Here is a 19,472-nt window from a genome sequence, read left to right as displayed (position 1 = left end):
CCCCCCCAAAATTGGTGTTCTCTTCATGAGAAAGAAAGAAAAAGCAAATATGGGATAAGCACCTACCAGCAATTGCCACCAAGTAACTAGTTTTGAACCGGGTACCTAATACTTTAAAAGAATATTTTCAGTGTTTTTTTTTTTTTTTTTTTAAAGGAAAAGTATCATAAAGTCTTTACTTTGATGATACTTTTTTGAAATTCTATACTTTATTTCAGCTAATTGTTATTAGGCTGTAAAAATCTTCAAATTTCTGGAAGAGAAAACAGGCAGGCCTGAAAATAGAGATGAACTAAAATATTCAATAACAAATGCTAGAGACCTTTAATATTCAAATGTATTAATTTTTTTTTATAATTTAAAGATATTAGCCAATGCATCATGAGTAGAGGAATGGATTTTCCAAATAGCAATGAGTATAAATGCTTTATAATCACTACTAGTAGCCAAAAAAAAAAAATGTGGAAGCAAATGACTTTAACCTTAAAACATAAACATGACTGTGGAGAGGAAACTAGCAAGAATGGTCAATGACAATAGTTCAGAATAATGAAAGGATCAGGAAGGAACAGATACTTGTTTCTTAAGAAGAAAGACAAAGACAGAGTAATTTTTTAGTGGAGAGATTTATTGAGGATCATCCAATAGCTCAGTTTACTTCTTAGTCATTATAGAAGACTGGAAAATATCTTGTTAATAGCCTACCAATTAGTAGTAATATTTTATAATACCATAACAGTTTATAAAGTACTTTTAAATATTCCCCTCAAAAAGAATGTAGATATTATAGAGAGAATAGGCTTTATACTTAAGAGTATTTAATAATTCTAGTATGTGATAATTTTTATATCTGTAAATATATTTAAGGCATTAGGAGCTTAAATGAAATTCTGTATTCAAAGGCCTAATAGCATTTAATAATACTTAACGAATAATAGTTTAATAGTCTAAGTAACAATTATATAGAAATCAATAGCCAAAGCAAGATACGCACAGAAAAAACGCAACAAAGTTAGTTGTATCATGTAACATATTTTCAGTGTTTCCTCCCGAACAGTCATTCTGAACTTTTTGGAAATCTTAGATGCCTTTGAGAATCTGAACCAAGTTATGTAGGTCCCTATGTCCAGATGAGATATTGGGGAGGTCATATGTATACAATTTTGCATGTGTTTTCAGTCATTGAAGTTTTGTGAAGCCATGCTAAAAAAAAGACAGTGATTCATCTTAGAACTGAGATTGTATAAGCTTAGAAAAGTTAACTTGTGAAATTTTATGCTAGATCTGAATCATCTAAAACTATAGAGAATCATCTTAGAAAGCAACAGTCTCTATCAACTACCTGTAAGAGTACTGAAACTACTCTGGATATAAGAAAACAGCTGAGAAGAAAGAATAATATGGTAGACAAAAGAGAAATGGCTTTTCTCATATCTCAGTGATACAGTATTCAAGAGCAGTAATACTGCTTCTCTGTAAAGTCATTGCTATATTTGGTTCCCCTAACCTGTGAGGTACTAGAAACCTTCAGAGACACTGTAAATTCATAGGGTAGAAACTCTGCTGCTTCAAATCCATTAAGACAGATGGGTAAACACATGAACAATATGAAAAAGCAAGCAAACAAACTACCCCAAACAACCCAGAATGCCTCAACAAAACAGCCCATTGATACCAGAGTGAAGGAAGTGTCAGAGAAGGAATTTAGAAAGTTCATAGTTAAACTGAACTATGAGTTTAAAAGATGATGAAAGGAGTAAAATCAGAAAAGAAAAAAAAACAAGAATTGAAAATCACTTCAACAAAGGTACAAAGATCCTAAAGAAAACTCAAACAGAAATTCTCAAAATGAAGGAATCAGTGAACCAAATTAAAAATTTAGTGTAAACATTCACTAATAGATTAGACCACTTGGAATATCACAGTTTTAGGCATCAAAGACAGAGTATATAATTTTGAAAATAAAGTTGATGTTGGAGAAAAAATGTTAAGAGACCATGAATAGAATTATTAAGAAATATGGATAGCATTTGAAGGCCAAATCTAAGATTCATAGGGCTAGATAAAGGCTCTGAAGTACAAACTACAGGAACACACAATATTTTCAATGAAACAATATCAGAAAATTTTCCAAACCTTGAGAATGAAATAGAAAATCAAATACAGGAGGCTTACAGGGCCCCAATATACAAAATTACAACACACCCACATCAAGCCCCATTATTGTTGTGAAAATGCCTGACACAAAAGGATAGAATTTTGAAATCTGGTGGAGAAAAACAACTGGTTGTATTTAGAGGGAAATCAATCTAGATCTTAGCCAATTTCTTAACCCAGACCTTTAAACCTAGAACGTCTTAGGATAATATATACCTAGCTTTGAAAAAAAATGGATGTCAGCCAAGAATACTATATCCAGTAAAATTAAGCTTCAAAATTGAAAATGAAATAAACACCTTCCACAATAAACAAAAAAAAGTTAAAAGAATTCACATCTAAAAATGTTGCAGTACAAAATACAGTCAAAAAATATGAATGAAGAGGAAATAGAAATTAAAAATGAAAGCCAGCAAAAGAAGTAACTATAATAGTCTAGCAAAGAAAAATCTAATTGAACTTAAAAAGCTAGAAATAAATCCAAATAACAGGAAATAAAAATTATCTCTCAATAATAACACTGAATGTTAATAGACTAAACTCATCAATCAAAAGATATAGGCTGGCAGATTGGGTTAAAAAATAAGACCCGACAGTATGCCATCTCCAAGACACTCACCTCATAGGCAAAGACATCCACAGTCTGAAGGTGAGAGTATTGGGAAAAAAATATCACTCACATGGATCTCACGAACAAGCAGGGGTTTCTACTCAAATAGATCACAGCACAATAATACTGGGTGACTTTAACACATTTCTCGTCACTGAATAGATCTTACAAACAAAAACTAGAGCAACTGTAGAACTAAAAAACAATAATTAACAGGCATATAGAATATTTCATCTGTCAATTACAGAATGCAATTTTTTCAGCAGCAAACAGAACATTTTCTGATGGAACCACATTATAGGCCACAAAGCAACTCCTAGCAAATACAAAAATAAAAATAAAAACTTAGAGATAATACCCTGCTTTCTATAAAATCATGATTAAATGAAATTACATCTATGATAAGATAAAAAATAGAAACTATTCTGACACCTGGAGACCAAATAATTCACTATTGAATGATGAATGGATAGCAGAAGAAATCAAGGGTTGAATCAAAAACTATGCGGAAGCAAATTAGAATAGAGATACAACATGTCAAAGTCTCTGAAACACTGTGAACCATGATTGTAAGAGGAAATTTGTTATAACAGTAAACTCATTCATTAAAAGAATAGAAACATACCAAAAATAATCTAACATTACATCTCAAAGCCCTGGAAAAAGAAAACAAACCAACACCAAAATCAATAGAACACAAGAAATAATTAAAATCAGAGCCAAAATCACTGAAATTGAAACAAACAAACAAAAAATACTTCAACAAATCAATGAAACAAAAAAGGTGGTTCTTGGAAAAAGTAAATAAAATTGCTAAACCCTAAGACAAGCTAACCAAAAGAGATGAAAGCCTCAAATTGTTGAAATCTGTGATGAAAAAGAAAATATCACCATAGATATTCCTGAAATACAGAGGATAATCAAACTGTTTTGAAAATTGATACTCCAGTAAGCTAGAAAATCTTGAAGACATCGACAAATTCCTAGAAACACATGACTAACTCAAATTGAATCAGGATATTGAAAATATAAACAGAACAATTTCATGTAAGGAAATTGAAAGAACCATCTACTAACAAAAAAGCCTAGGACCGGATGGATTCTCAGCAGAGTTCTACCAGACATTCAAAGAAGAACTAACACAAATCATCCTAAAATTATTCCATGAAATAAAAAAGATGGAAACTCTTCTAAACACATTCTGTGAAGTTTGTGTCATCCTGAAACCAAAATCAGACAAGGCACATCAAGAAAAGAAAACTTCAGACCGATACCCCTGATGAACATAGATGCAAATAATTTTAATAAAATACTGGCAAATTGTATATAAAGACATATTAAACAAATAGTGCACAATGATCAAATAGGTTTTATATGCAAGGTTGGTTCAACATACGGAAATCAGTAACTATAATTCATCACATGAGTAGACTTAAAGAATCACATAATTCTTGTTTCAATAGATGCAGGAAAAGCACTTGACAAAATATAGCATCCATTCATGTTTAAACACCAGAAAAACTAGGGATAGTAGGAACATATCTCAACATTGTAAAAGTTATATAGGCTAAACCCAAGGCCAAGATCATTCTAAACAGAGGAAAACTGAAAGCATTCCCTCTAAACATGAACAACACAGGTATGCCCATTTTCACCACTTCTATTCAACATATTCCTTAAAACTATAACCACAGTAATAAGCCAAAAGAAAAAATTAAAGGGACGCGAATAGGAAATGAAGAGTTCAGACTATCTGTGTTTGCCAAGTACTTTATTGTGTATTTAGAAGACCCAAAAAAATTTTGCCAAAAAAATCTAGAACTCATAAATGAATTCAGCAAAGTTTCAGGATATAAAATTAACACCCGTAAATTAATTGCATTTCTGTACACCAATGATGAATCAGCTAAAAGAAATTAAGAAAACTGTCCCATTTACAATAGCCTCCAAAAATAAATAAGTAAAATACTTGGGAATCAATCTAACAAATGAAGTGAAAAGTCAAAGACCTCTGCAATGAAAACAACAAAACACTAAAGAAAGGAATTGAAGATCTCAGAAGATGAAAAGACCTCCCATAGGCAGAAGTAATATTATCAATATGGCCATACCAAAAGCACTATACGGATTCAGTGCAGTTCCCATCAAAATTCCAATGATGATCTCCTTAGAAATAGAAAAGGCAGTCATGAAATTCATTTGGAAAAATAATATACCCAGTATAGCCAAAGCAGTCCTTAGGGAGGAAAACTTAGTAGTTAGCCTCACAATACCAGACCTTAAATTAAACTACAGAGCTGTAGTAACAAAATCAGCATGGTATTGGCACAAAAACACACATGAAGACCAATGGAACAGAATAGAAGACTCAAGAGACAAACCCACAAAAATACAGTCACCTCATACTAGACAAAGATGCCAAATGCATAATTGGAGAAAAGATAGCCTCTATAACAAATGGTGCTGGGAAAACTAGAAATCCATATGTAGCAAAATGAAATTGAACCCCTATCACTCACCCTGCACAAAACTCAAATCAAAATGTATCAAAGACCTACAAATTAGACCAAAAACCCTGCACCCACTAGAAGAAAATGTAGACCCAACTTTCCATCATGTCAGCTTAAGAACCACCTTCCTCAATAAGACTCACAAAGTATAAGAAGTAAAATCAAGAATCAATAAATGGGATGGTATCAAACTAAAAAGCTTCTTCACAGCAAAGGAAATAGTCATGAATGTAAACAGAGAGAAAATCTTTGCCACCTGCACCTCAGAGCATTATATTCTAGGATAAAGAACTCAAAAAACTGAACACACACACACACACACACAAAAAGCCCAATTAATAAATGGACAAATGAAGCAAACAGAACCTTCTCAGAAGAAATACAAAAAGGTCAACAAATATATGAAAAATGTTCAACATTAGTTGAATTAGAGATGCAAATTAAAATTATACTGAGAACCATGTACAACCAGAGGAATGAGAAGTTGTGCTCCATTTGTGATCTATATATCAAAATACATTCTACTGTAAAATTAATTTTAAAACATTTTTAAACTGAGATTTCATCTCACTCCAGTCAGAATAGCAATTATCAAGAATATAAATAACAATAAATGGTGGCAAGGATGTGGCAGAAAAGGTATATTCAAACATTGCTGGTAGTACTACAAATTGATGCAGCCACTCTGGAAAGCAGTATGGAGATTTCTTAGAAAACTTGAAATGGAACCACCATTTGACCCTTCTGTCCCGCCTTTTGGTATATATCCAAAGGATTTAAAATCTACACAGAGTAGCCACATCAGTGTTTATATAGCAGCTCAATTCACAACACCTAGTTTATGAAACCAACCTAGGTGCCCTTCAACAAATAAATGGGTAAAGAAAATGTGGTAAATAAACCAAACCAAACTGATTATTACTCATGTATAAAGAAGAATGCCTTTATGAATTTTGTCAGTAAATGGATGGAATTGGAGACTATGATATCATGCTAGGTGAAATAAGCCAGTCCCAAAAAGCCAAAGGTCAAATGTTTTCAGTAGCATATGGAAGCTAACTCACAATAAGGGGGAGAGTAAAAGAATAGATATTCAGTAGATTAGAGGAAGGGAACATCCATAAGAATGGAATCCTAACTAGAATAAGATATAATCTGTCTTTGTATAATTATATCAAAATGAATTGTACTCTCATGTATAACTAAAAAGAACCAATAAAAAATTGAGTTATAAACCTAATATATATAATAAAATTTAATTTAAAAAAAAAAAAACAGCTGACAACTTTGTCTCAAAATAAGAAATAAAAAGAGCTGGAGATGTAATTCAGTGGTAGATTGCCCATGGGTTCAATTCCCAAAACTTGGGAGAAAAAAATATTTTTAAATAACACTGTTCAAATAAGTTTTTCTCGTTCAATGAACATGAACAAATTCTCTAAAATACATAGCAGTTGTTGAATGTTAACTGTATTTTAGTTTGTTCTCATTATTTATTTCATTTATTTATTTGCTTCAGTAAGACTGAAGTAGTATTCTCAAGATGACTTTTTTTAAAATATATGTTTTTATTAAAGTTAAACCTTAACCGTATTTACAAATAACTACTGAAAGTTTTTAGTTTTATTAGTATTCTTGTGCCTATAATGTTCTATTAGGTTATTTATCCTTGCTAGTGGGCAAAAGCTTTCATGAATGGTCTAAAAATTTTTCTGTGTGTAATAATATAACATAAAATTTACCATTTTAATAGTTTTATATGTACACTTCAAAGACATTAAGTGTATTCATTTAAAAAACTAATGTATTATAATTTTTAAATGATGTTCACTCTTCAAGAGCATGACTTCATTTAATTTGTTTGTATTACAATTTAGTATGTTTTTGCATAAAATCAACATTATAATTTATAGCCCAATCGCAACTATAGAAGTACTGAAGAACTTGTTTAGTATTTGAGATGCAGAAAAGTCAGTTGTAAAAATTCACTAGCTTGCTTATTCTATCCAGTATTTATTATAAGCTCACAATTTATAATATGGTATATTATTTTTATTATTATTTACTTCTGCTATCTTGTCTACTTATAAAGTTAACACTGCTTAGATTATTGTCAACAAACTTATTTTTTCTATATACTTAAATCTAATTTTTCTAAGTCTGTCTTCTAGAATTATCTTAAACAGAACTTGAACTTTTTTAAAAAATATTTTTTTAGTTATTGATGGACTGTTTTTTTTTTTTCTTTAATTTATTCATTTATATGTGGTGCTGAGAATTAAACCCAGTGCCTCACACACGCTGGACAAGCACTCTACCACTGAGCTAAGCTACAGCCCCAACCCCAGAACTTGAATTTTACACTTGAATGTGAATGTAGAATTGATTTTTAAATGCGTGTTTTCTCTGAATTTTATTATAAATAACTTTTAAAGAGATAAAACTGTGTCCATTCCCAACCCTACCTTAATTATTTTTCTGTAGTTGTTTTCACATATGAAATAATTATCTAATTATAAGCTATTATTTCCTATGTAAGTAAGCTGAGACATTATAAATTTGTGAATGGACTTATCCAGGGTCATACAACTCTGGACAAACCCCAATATTTTCAGTCTTCAAGTTGATGCTATTTTCTCATACCCTCCTGCACTATCTACTTTTTCTTTCTTAATAAATTTTTAATTTGTTTTAATTAGTTATACATGACAGTAGAATGCATTTATGCATTTTGATATATCATACATAAATGGGGGTTAATTTCTCATTTTTCTGATTGTACATGTTGTAGAATCACATTGGTCATGAAGTCATATATGTACATAAGGTAATAATCTCTGTTTCATTCTACTATCCTTGCTAACCCTCTATCCCCTCCCCGCCCTTCATTCCCCTCTACCTAATCTAAAGTAACTCTGTCCTTCCCTAGTGCCCTCCTCTTGTTGTGAATTAGCATCTGCATATCAGAGAAAACATTCAACCTTTGGTTTTGCTATCTACTTTTTAACAACTTCTGTCTATCTCTCACTGACACTACCCTAATTCAGACTCCCATCCCCACTATTGGACTGCTGCTTTTGATCTTTCTTCTTCTAGTCATGTTCTGATATAATGCCTTCTCTCCCCTATAACCAAAGTAAAATTTTCGAAGTAAACCCTTATCATATTCATATTCAGTGCCTTCTGTCTAGAATAAACTCTTCATTATAATATGTTAAGCTTCTCATGGTCTAGCACCTAATTCTTTTCAAATTTTATGTCACCTCTCATTATACTCTTTGCTTCCGTCATTACCATCCTACTTATAATTCTCAGAATAGGCTGTGCTCGTCCAATCAGATTCAGTAACTAATGTGTTAAGAACAGACACCAGTTGTAAGCTGTTTTCCAAAGATGCCGAACTAGCCAAGAATTATTATTAAGAAACGTGATTAAAAGAAAAAAGATAAAAGGAATATCAGTAAACACATTTATATGATTATAATCATACAATTTTATAACTGGAAAAAAATAAAGAGGTCATATGACTTAGTTCTTTAATTTTAGTCAATAAACTAATCTTCCTGAAGGATGTATGTATCTGGCTTAAGTTAGTATTTGTTTCAAGACTAAGTCCATTCCTAAAACTTCCATGACTCATAAGCCACTGCTTTAATCATATCATCCTGGTTCCATAAAAATAATTTTTTATAAACACGTGCTATAATTGTTGAAGTGTTAAAATGAGTTATGTAAATAAGTTTATTCTTTTATTTATCTCAGATAAATATAATGGTATTGTTTCTCTGTCACAGTCCCACTAACATAGAAAATATTTTTTAACAAATGAATAAACAACTAAGCTTTTTATAGAATTAATGGTCAACTATAAATTGGAAAGCAGAAGTTAAAAGCCAAATGGATTATGGGAATTTCCTAGGAGGAAGTTTTCAGGCATAGCTCTTCTTCTTATGGGATTAATGGCTCACTTATTCAAATTGTCCAAAAACTATTCACTCTTTTTCATTGTACTCACTGAAATTTCCCAATTAAAGATGCTGAGAATGTTATTGTATTATCATCATTCATACTTCAGTGTGATCATTTAGCTGGTATTTTCTATATTTGAGGTTTAGAGAGTTGGAGGAAAGAAGAATAATTTTAGGTGACCATATTGAAGGACACCTGACACTAGATAGATGAAGCTTAAGAAAATGGGAGCATTCAAAAGACTGTTGTAATTGTGCGTATGGTGAAGCTTATAACAAGTGGGTGTGGGGAACAAATTTTTAGTGTCTGAAAGTCCAGATACTATATCCTGGGTCTGTATGTCTTAACTATTCTGACATAGTCTCATTCCTAGGTTTAAATTTTACATTGTAGGCAGAGAACCTATAAATTGAATAAATAAATGAAATCTTTACTGAACTATGACTGTGTTAAAGTCATAGTTCAGTAAAGTTCTTTAAATGCAATTTTCACAGAGAATCTCCTTAAGGAAATGATATTTGTGCAAAAACTGGTCATATTAATGTATTTTCACAGCATTGTAAACTAGTTGATAGACCAAAAAGCTATGCATCATCAGAATTCCTAACATTCAGTTTCTGAGGAAACTTGAAATGTTATCCTACTGATAAGTTATTGATTACCTATACCTTAACTCTTATTTTCCAATTGTTTCTAAACATATGTATATGTCTATATGTGAATATATATAAATAAAATTAAAACTTCTGATATCAGTATAAAATAAGTTTTGTTAAAATTCACTTGATTTAATTTCTTAAAAGAATCTAAAATATATTTTGCATGTTTTTCCTAGGAACTCAATAAAGATCTTTATTGTCACCATTTACACCTCCAGAACAAAGATTTGAAAGCACAAATTAGACATATGACAGATCTAGCTTGCCTTCAAGAACAGCAGCACAGGCGGACTGAGGCGTAAGTATATGGATTCATCTGTTCTACAGATTTTACTGTTGTACACTTAAAGAACCCAAAGCACAGAAGTTCAGTTTCCTACTTTGAGAAAGTTGAGTTTTATCTAGTATAAGGTACCTTATTTTTTAAGTGTCTGTCAGCATCAGAAAGTAAGCAATAAGAAAACAGAACATAAAAAATGTCATTTTTTTCTTAGTCACTTATTTTTTTATAGTGCCTTATAGTTTTCAAAGCATTTTTCTTTGAGATTCATTTTTACTTAATATATGCAATGTAATAAAAATTCCAAAAATACTCAACTACTAAAGCAATTGCTAGTAACACCAATTGAATTTTTAAGTAGACAATTGTTAATTATTCATTATTTCAGAATGATTTTTTTGTTGTTAAAAGTTGTGAAATATCAGGTGTCCCAGTTTGTACGTTGTACTCTTTTATTTGATGCTTTTTGTGATATTTGTGCTAGCTCAAATAGCTCAATAGTAACATCTTAGTCATTTAGTTTATGAGATATAATCTAAAAAAAAAATGGCTTTTTTTTTTTTGCACCTTAGATAAGCCATTCAGCTCCTTCAGCAGCATTTTGCTCTGTGAAAATGAGAAATTTATTTCTCTAAGGGTCTTCTGCCATTCTAAAAATCATCTTGTATTCAACTAGTGTTCTTGAATAACTGGTGATTAATTATCTGCATTTTTTATTTAGAAGAAGAAGTCATATTAGATGGCTACTTTTAAAAAAGAAATAAAAAATTCCAGGAGTATTCTTCTATGACAGGAAGCTGAAGCTAATCTCCCCATACTTTCTCTATCTGTACCTAGAGCAGATGTGAAATATTCATTTGCTAGCACTCAGACCACCTGCAAGAGTTAAAGTCATCAAAGAGACTTTAATTTAACCATATTATATTATATTTGCTAGGTCAAACACATAGATTAATATTTTAAAATGCAGGGGTGCAGGGAGTTTCTAACTTATTAAAGAACTGGTGAGCCAGAGCATCACATAAAATTTGGCATAGTAGAAAGATATGAGTTACGGAATCAGTCTTGATTCTTGCTTATATTAGCAATATAGTCTTCCAGAAATTATGTAACTTTGCAAAGCTAAGGTTACTTTTCTTATATATGAAAATAGATTATAATACAACATAATCCGAGCCTGTCATGAGTCCCAAGATCACTTCCAAGTTCATTGATGTACTAGGACTCGATATTCCCCATATAGTTGTTCTCAAAACTATCAGTTATTATAGCAAAAGGATACAAAGTAAAATGAGCACAAGGAAAAAGTGTATGGGGCTAAGTTTTGAGAAGACAGGGCACAAGGTTTTAAGAATCTTATTCCAGTAGAGTGACAGGATGTGCTTAATTCTTCCAGCAAGAAGTTGTGACAAGACACGTATGAAATATCTACTTTGGATGCTCTTTAGAGATTCCGTTCCTTGGGTTTTTATTGCAAGCTGATCTCGTAGGCACCCTCTGCCTAGCATATACCAAAATTTGACTTTTCAAAAGGAAAGCAGGCATTAAGCATAAAGCTAGTGAGCCACTCATCATATCAGTTCTAGAAATAATGGGAAAAATCTAACAAGAGGCCAGCTAAGCATCAACCTTAGAAGCAAGCATTTCTTAGCAATCTCAGACCTAATATGTTAACTGCATAGTACAGTTTCAAGAACTGTAAGGATATAGAGATATACTCTGCTGTAGCCTCTCTTCATTTCTTAGGGCCTTAGTCTCTCTGGTACTCGTTCATTTCATATCTCATTCACATTACTATGCAGTTAGACCTGTAATGGTATGTCTATACTGAACATGAACAGGTGACAAATTTGGGGTTTGGGATTGGGTTATCATGGAACCAATTATCCATGGATACAAAGGAACTATACCTGATTTGGTACTCAAATAATTATTTTATTTACTTTTTTATTAGTAATTTTCCCCTATACAACTGTCTATCAACATTATTAGGAAACTGGTTCTGAATCCCTTATGATACCAAAATCCTCAACGCTTAATTTCCTCATATAAGCTCATATAAAATGGCATAGTATTTGTATATAAACTACATATCCTTCCATATATTTTAAATCATCTCTCGAATACTTATAATACCTCCTGCTATATAAATAGTTGTTACACTGCATTGTATAAGAAATAACGATAAGAGAAAAAAAAAAAAAAAGGTCTGTGCCTCTCCAGTATAGATGCAGCCCTTGCACATCTAACTTCACAGTACATGAATGAGATGTGAAGTGAGCAATGCTCAAACAAGTACTGGAGAGAGGATCTGTGAAATGGTGAGAGGCTACACCAGAATACACCATGCATCCTTTTCATTTTACAGATTCAACAGAGTGCATGGTATGGGGAAAATTCAAGTTTCACATTTTTGGAACTTTTTGGAATTTTTATTGTTTGTTTTGTTTTGAATCAGAGCCAAGAATTCAATGCCTTAAACATTCCTCATATCCAACAACCTTTTCTAGAACTCTTCTTCTTGAAACCGCTCTGAATCTCATTCCGAAAGCCATCGCTTTTAGTTATTTCATTTTATGTTACATGTGGTTTGTAAATTACATTGTTTTATAAAAAGCTTTTATCTACAATTTACATACTCATTTAGTCTTCAGAACAGTCTATAATAAGTAATGACTGTCTGGTTGCCCTTCACTTCATAGAGGAGAGACTTCAGTTTGTGCTTTGTCCCAGATTATACAGAAGTGTATGAAAACTGAGAAAAGAACCTAATTCTTTCTCATAATTTCCATCTGATACTCTTTCTACTCTATAAATGATGTATTAAGTATATGTTCAGTTATTTGATTGAAGTAACATTGTAAAAGAAAAGAAACAAGAAATCATCTTAATGATATACTAATATTTTTGGTGTTATATATAAAAGAACCGTAGTGTTATTTAAACTTTATTTATCTCTCCTTTTTTGTCACCTTTTCTACATAGAGTATTGAATGCTTTACTTCCAACCCTAAGGAAACAGTACTACACATTGAAAGAAGCTGGCCTATCGAATGCTGCTTTTGAATCTGAGTTCACAGAAATTGAACATTTAGTAGAAAGGAAAAAAGTAGTGGTTTGGGCTGATCAAACTATTGAACATCCAAACCAAAATGATCTGCCAGGAATTTCTGCTTTTATGACCTTTCCACAACTTGGACCAATTCAATCTATTCCTTGTTGTAAGTATGGCTTTTGTTTTATTAAGTAAATACTAGCATTATTCCTTAAGAGATTTTTTTATATCTTCAATCTACAGAAGAGTTAATTTTTAGTAGACTGTTATTTTGTGAGAATAAACAAGGAAATTAGTTCAAAGTAATATTAATTAACAACTATCTTCCTAAGATCTAAGAGCAAGTGTGCAATGTTGTTCTAAATAGCTGTAGCTATAAAATCCATTTTACCTATTTTTGATTGAATAATTTTATTTCCCATCTTTATTTAAAATTAAATAATAAAGATTAGCATTAATAATACTATGTTTTATAATATCTAATAATCAGTGTTCTTGAGATCAACAAACAATGTAGAATTTGCTGTTTTCCTATTGGCATATCAATTGTAAAACTAACACACAATTTTGGTTTTAAAAAAATTGAGCAAGTGTAGAATATTAACATAAGAAGTAGAATGTCCTTTTCTATTCTTCCCAGAGCCCCAATCTTATGTTCTTTGAGATAATTAATATTAACAGTTTAGTTATCTTTGCTCTGCTTGTTTATATATGTGAGAGGGAGAGAATACTACCTGTAGCTTTTTTATTATGAATATTTTTGAGAATCTAAAGAATAGATAGTCGTACCATAAATTACTTAACCAGTGTTCTAGTGAACAGTACAACAGAGAATAGACCTGCTTATTCCCATCTGTGCATGTGTAGCATATTCCTAGAAGCTTACTTACTGGGTTAAAAGACAAAATATATCCTGTATCAAACCGGTGTCCAAAAAATATTTTCCTATACAGATTGAGCATCCCTAACCTGAATACCTAAAATTCTAAAATGCTTCTGAATCTAAAACTTTTTTAGCACTAATGTTTTGAATTTTGGATCATATCTTCATATTAGAGATGCTCAACTTCTATTCAAGTAATCCAAAATCCAAAAGAAAATCTGAAACAATTCTTGTCCCAAGCATTTTGGATAAGGGATATTACACTTTGTACTTGGTATGTATGAGAGTACCTGTTCATCCTCACCTAATAACAATCCTAATGCTAACATACATTCTTTTAAAATTTGTAACTCTCAGATTACTAGTGGGATTATATCATCTTCTGTTTTATATACTTTGTTTATTTGGGTTTTTTTTTATAATTTTGTTCATTTGATGCTACTTTTTTTATTTAGTGTAGTTCACTAGTGCTTTAAGTATACTGGATTTTTAAGATGTGTTCTCAAATCTTTCTATATTATCCATTATAGAGAGTTTTTCTGGGGATCTGGTAAAACGAAGCCTATTGTCACCCATTTTCAATGTTGCAAAGTTTTTCTGCCATCTACTCTAGCTTCAGCAAAGTTTTCCTCAGGGGAAAGCTAGCTGCAGTTTCAGAAATTACCCTCCTAAGCCTCCAATTTCCTGCTGATATCTATGTTTCTTCACAGTCTTGTTAGCAACCCAGTGCCTTCAAATGTTCTTTTTATATTTTCTCCAGAGTTTTTAGTTACCTTCAGAAGAAACATTAGCACATCTTGGTACAATTAGCTACAACTTTATTAACAGCTGCAGTTCCCTATATTATGTTTTTACATTAAGGTGATAGGGAAGTTAGGCACATTTTCTGAAAAAATAAAAATAATATATACATATACATACATACATCATCTTTTTCTTTTAATAAGCATTATTGTAATTAGACCTGACCTAGTTGAGAACTTTGGAAAGCAAAATTTAAGATTTTTTTCAGATTCTCTTATATTTTGGGGGCCTGATTCTTTTGTTATGTATTCAAGATGTTGGAAAAGGAAATAGGGTTTTAACACAAAGAGAGAAATATTGGCCACCTGCTAGTTTATAGTCATTATTCCTTATTTAAAAGTCCATATTTCATATGCCGTATAATTGCGCAGACTATACTTGTCAAGAATAAAACAAAACACTTATTTGATTTAATTCTATTTCATAATATTTTCAAAAGCAAAGACTATTTGAAGTCATGTTACATTTTATAAATATGTGTTGTCTTTGGGGAACCTAAGAGGGTTTAGTTTGGTTTTTATGTTTAGTTCTTGTTTTGTTACTTTACTGTTTTCTCCAAATGACTTCATAGATTAACTATGTGCTTCATATGTTTTATTCATTTCATAAATTATGCATTATGAATAGAGTCAAAGAGAATAGCAGGAAATATGCATATGAAACCACTTATAAACATTTTATTTTTCTTAGCCTTAGAATATTGAAATAAATTCATTAAAAAAGCACAAATATGTTTGCATTTCTAGAAAAATCAAAAAAAATCCAGATAACATCCATTACTAAAATTATATTATAAATGGTAGTCTTAACAAATTTTAAAAGTAAAATTGAAAAGGTTTAACTTAATATGCATCAAAAATGTATATTTATCTTAAACTTATACCTGTGCCATTAATCTTTCCCTTTATATATACTCTCATGAACAGATATTAAGTGGTTTTATCACAACATTTCAAAAATATTAAATGCAGTGATATTTCATTTTTTTCCCCAAATGCCTTAAGTATGCTTAAAAACATTTACTAGATTAGCTACAATATTTTATACAGCACAAACTCATACACACATGTGCTTTTTAGTCTGGTGACATTAACCAGAATTATTTTAGCCTCTATTATTGGGCATTTAGGTTGTTTGGTAAATTTTTATTATTATGAATAATATTTTAGTGAAAGAATGTGTACATTTATCTTAGTGCTTATGTCTGATTATCTCTATGATAAATTCCTAGAAGTGGAAATTTTGACTCAACATACATGTATATTTTTTCAGCTTGAAATATACATTTCTAAGATATTAGTAACTTCTCTCTGCTATATGATTACCAGTTTTAATTCCCATAAACAATATAAGACAGAGTTTTCTCCTTTTAGTGTCACAGGCTTTTGATGTTAAAATGTGGCAGTTTTTAGTTTTAGAAAACCAAATAATTACAAACACATATATGCACAAAGATTTCAGTATTGAGCCTCATTGAGAAATCCCCAGCTCATGTCTAGCCTTGAGAACCCCATCTGATTTCTTCCGCCTCAGGTCCTCCATTGGATTACTTTGATGTAATTTTCAGACACATATCATTTCTTCCATTTACATCAAGTGTTTCTAAAAGAAAGTATAATGCCAATATTTTCTTCACTCCTAATAATGTCAAATATCTAATTGGTGTTGAAATTTCCCTGTTGTCACTGCAAGTGATTTGTTTCTACGATTTGTTCAAATTAGGATCCAAACAATGGCCATACTTTGTATATATTAAGTCTTTTTAAATCTGAGTTTCTCACTGTTTTGTCTTTGCTAATTACTTGTTGATTGTCAGTTTAAGTCATTATTACTGTCATTTCCATTTTTATCTAGTTTTATTTCTTCCCATCATTTGAACTTTTTTCTGGTATTTTTTTAATTGTTTCTTGTTCACAGAAACTACTTATATTTATTCATTTACTTAACAATATTGCATTTCTATTGTGTTCTAGGTACTTATTTGATGCTAAGGAATACATTCTGTAAAACTCTTCCCGGGTGGAGCTTATTTTCTAATGGAAAAAGACAGTAAATTAGTCCATTAAACAATCTTAGAAAAGAAGAGAATTTAAGAGTGGGAGCTGGGAGTTTGCTTTTTTTAATTAGCTTATTTTAGTTATACATAATATTAATATTCATTTTGACATTATTATACAAGCATGAAATATAATTTGTTCCAATTCAGTCCCTAGGACTAGCTTTTTCCTCCCCTCCTCTTTCTCCCTTTCCCCTTTCTTCTTCTTTTGTGATCTTTCCTCTATTTATATATATATATATTTTTTAATTAGTGCATTATAGATATACATAAAGGTGAAATTCACTGTGTTTTGTACACACACACACACACAGGAAAGTTTGGTCGGATTCATTCCATTGTTCCTTCCTCTTCCTCCCCCTTGATCATCCCCTTCTGTCTACTCCACTGATCTTTATTCTGTTTTCATGGAATTCCCTTGTGCTTTTTTCTCTTATTTTGGTCACGTTTTTGAGTTTGCTCTTTTAAATAGCATGGTCAGGTAGATCTTACTCACAAAACCTGAAGTAGTTCAGAGAGTTATCTATGTAAATATCTAAGGAGAAGCCTTAGAAGAAGTAAGCAGTGCAAAATCTCTAATACTTTAAGAATATCAAGGAGGATATAACTGCTACAAAGGTAAAGAGAAGGGAAGTAGATAATGAATGATAAGATCAAACTGATAAAGGGAAGGAAGGGAAATGACATAGAGCCTTGCAGTTTATTGTAAGGAGCTAGTATTTTACTTGGAATGAAACAGAGCTATAGCATGATCTCAGCAGAAATTTAGTATGTAGTTCAACCACATTTTAAAAGGTTCCTCTCACTGCTGTCTTGTGAATATATTGTAGTCTGATAAGGGTTGAAACATTAGGTGGCTACTGCAATAATGCAAATGAAGATGGAGATAAGTTAGACAAGTTTTGTAGTAGTGGAGATAATAAGAAGTAGGCAGATTCTAATATATTTTAAGTGTGGAGCCAGCAGGATTTCCTGGCAAATTGGATTTAGGATATGAGAGAAAGAATGTCAGGATATGAGAAATATAAGAGAAGGAAAGGTCTAAGAAGTCTCCAACATTTTGAACTTGCAGTCTGAAATAATGGAGTCACCTTAAAAGAAGAGATGGGGAAGATTCAGGTGGAACACATTTACTGAGTAGAGGTGGTAAAAAATTAATAAGAGTTCAGTTATGGGCAGGTTATATTTGTCTAAGATATATCCAAGTGGAGACATCAAACAGGCAGTTAAGAATTTGAAGTTCAAGAGAGAAGTCTAAGCTGAAATACAAATTTGAAGGTTGTTAACATTTAGAGGATATTTAAAGCCATAGTCCTGGATGAAATCACCATAGGATATTAACTCTTTCCTGTAGTATACAAGGTGCAGTTAATCATTTGGTGTTAACTTTGAAATGTCCTTCTTATGCTGAATCTTAAAGCTTTCGTGTAGTAAAGTCTTTTTTCCTCAATGCTTTTGGAATCATTCTTCAAAAGGCCTTCTCAACCATAAGTTTTAATTTCCCCTTCCATTTATTTTCTTCTAATTTATTTTTGGTAGAAGATGATGGGCAAGAATACAATTTTATTTTCTTAAAGGAATCTGTCATTCTTGTCTGGGTATATGCATGTGTTTGTGTGTTGTTGAACAGTCATATGCAATTCTGTTTATTGAATTTCCATTCCTTTTTTTTTTTTTTTTTTGTCTGTTTATCTTTCTAGGGCTGGTGGTAGCTATTATTTCAATAGTTGATACATCATAGTATTTTTTTTTATCTGTAGCAGTACTTATCCCTCTTCATTATTGTTTTTAAAGAATTCTTTGCTGTACCTAAGTAGTGATTGTTAACATAGTTTTTTTTTCTGCCTCTAAAGAAATAGCCTTTTAAAAATTGACAAATTAATTATGTCTTTATATTTTCCCACTATCAAATCTTCTCACTCTTCATATCTTTTTTATGTTCCTCAGTAAAGTTTTCTTCATATGTTTCCTGTACATTTGTTATTTAAGATTTTTGTAAATATAATATTTTGTTTTTGTTATGTGGACTACTTTTTATTTTTCTTACACTAATAAACATATTACATCTTATTCAGGAGAAAAACTAACTTTTAAACTCTGGTTAATTTAAATACTTTAGAATTTTGAGTAGGTATTTATGGGACTTAAAATCTGCCTCCAAACTACTTATCTATTGACTTGGCCTAAAATATGCACCTATTTTAGGTCTAGAAAACAGAAAGCACACTCACTGAGTACTGTACAAGATGGGGGTGCTGACGGCAATGTTTATTTATGGAACTGATAAAATTTCTGACATTAAATGAAAAGTCAAGATTTCCTCATTATCCATCTGGAAACTCACATTTAGTAATATTTCTGTCTCTAACCTTTCCTTTTTTAAAAAATTTTGCACCCTATGTCAGTGATTTTTATCTCAATGCACAATAAAAGACTAGTAGGAACCAGTCTTATAATACAGATATTCTGATTGAGTACAGAATTCCTAC

At 31.2% G+C, this 19,472-nt stretch overlaps 1 protein-coding gene across 1 annotated transcript in view; it reads left to right on the top strand.

Moving 5' to 3' along the window:
* Kif18a (kinesin family member 18A) overlaps positions 1-19,472 on the top strand; it is a 69,970-nt gene that overhangs the window by 30,525 nt on the left and 19,973 nt on the right. Inside the window, exons 12-13 of the mRNA XM_015477729.2 lie at positions 10,082-10,203; positions 13,171-13,406. Of these exons, the coding sequence (XP_015333215.1) occupies positions 10,082-10,203; positions 13,171-13,406 (358 nt within the window). The remainder of the gene's footprint in view (positions 1-10,081; positions 10,204-13,170; positions 13,407-19,472) is intronic.

This window comes from Marmota marmota, unplaced genomic scaffold (assembly GCF_001458135.2).
Source record: "Marmota marmota marmota unplaced genomic scaffold, marMar, whole genome shotgun sequence".
Lineage (NCBI taxonomy): Eukaryota > Metazoa > Chordata > Mammalia > Rodentia > Sciuridae > Marmota > Marmota marmota.
Note: the sequence above shows the minus strand (reverse complement) of the source record. Positions and strands in the feature narration are given on the sequence as shown.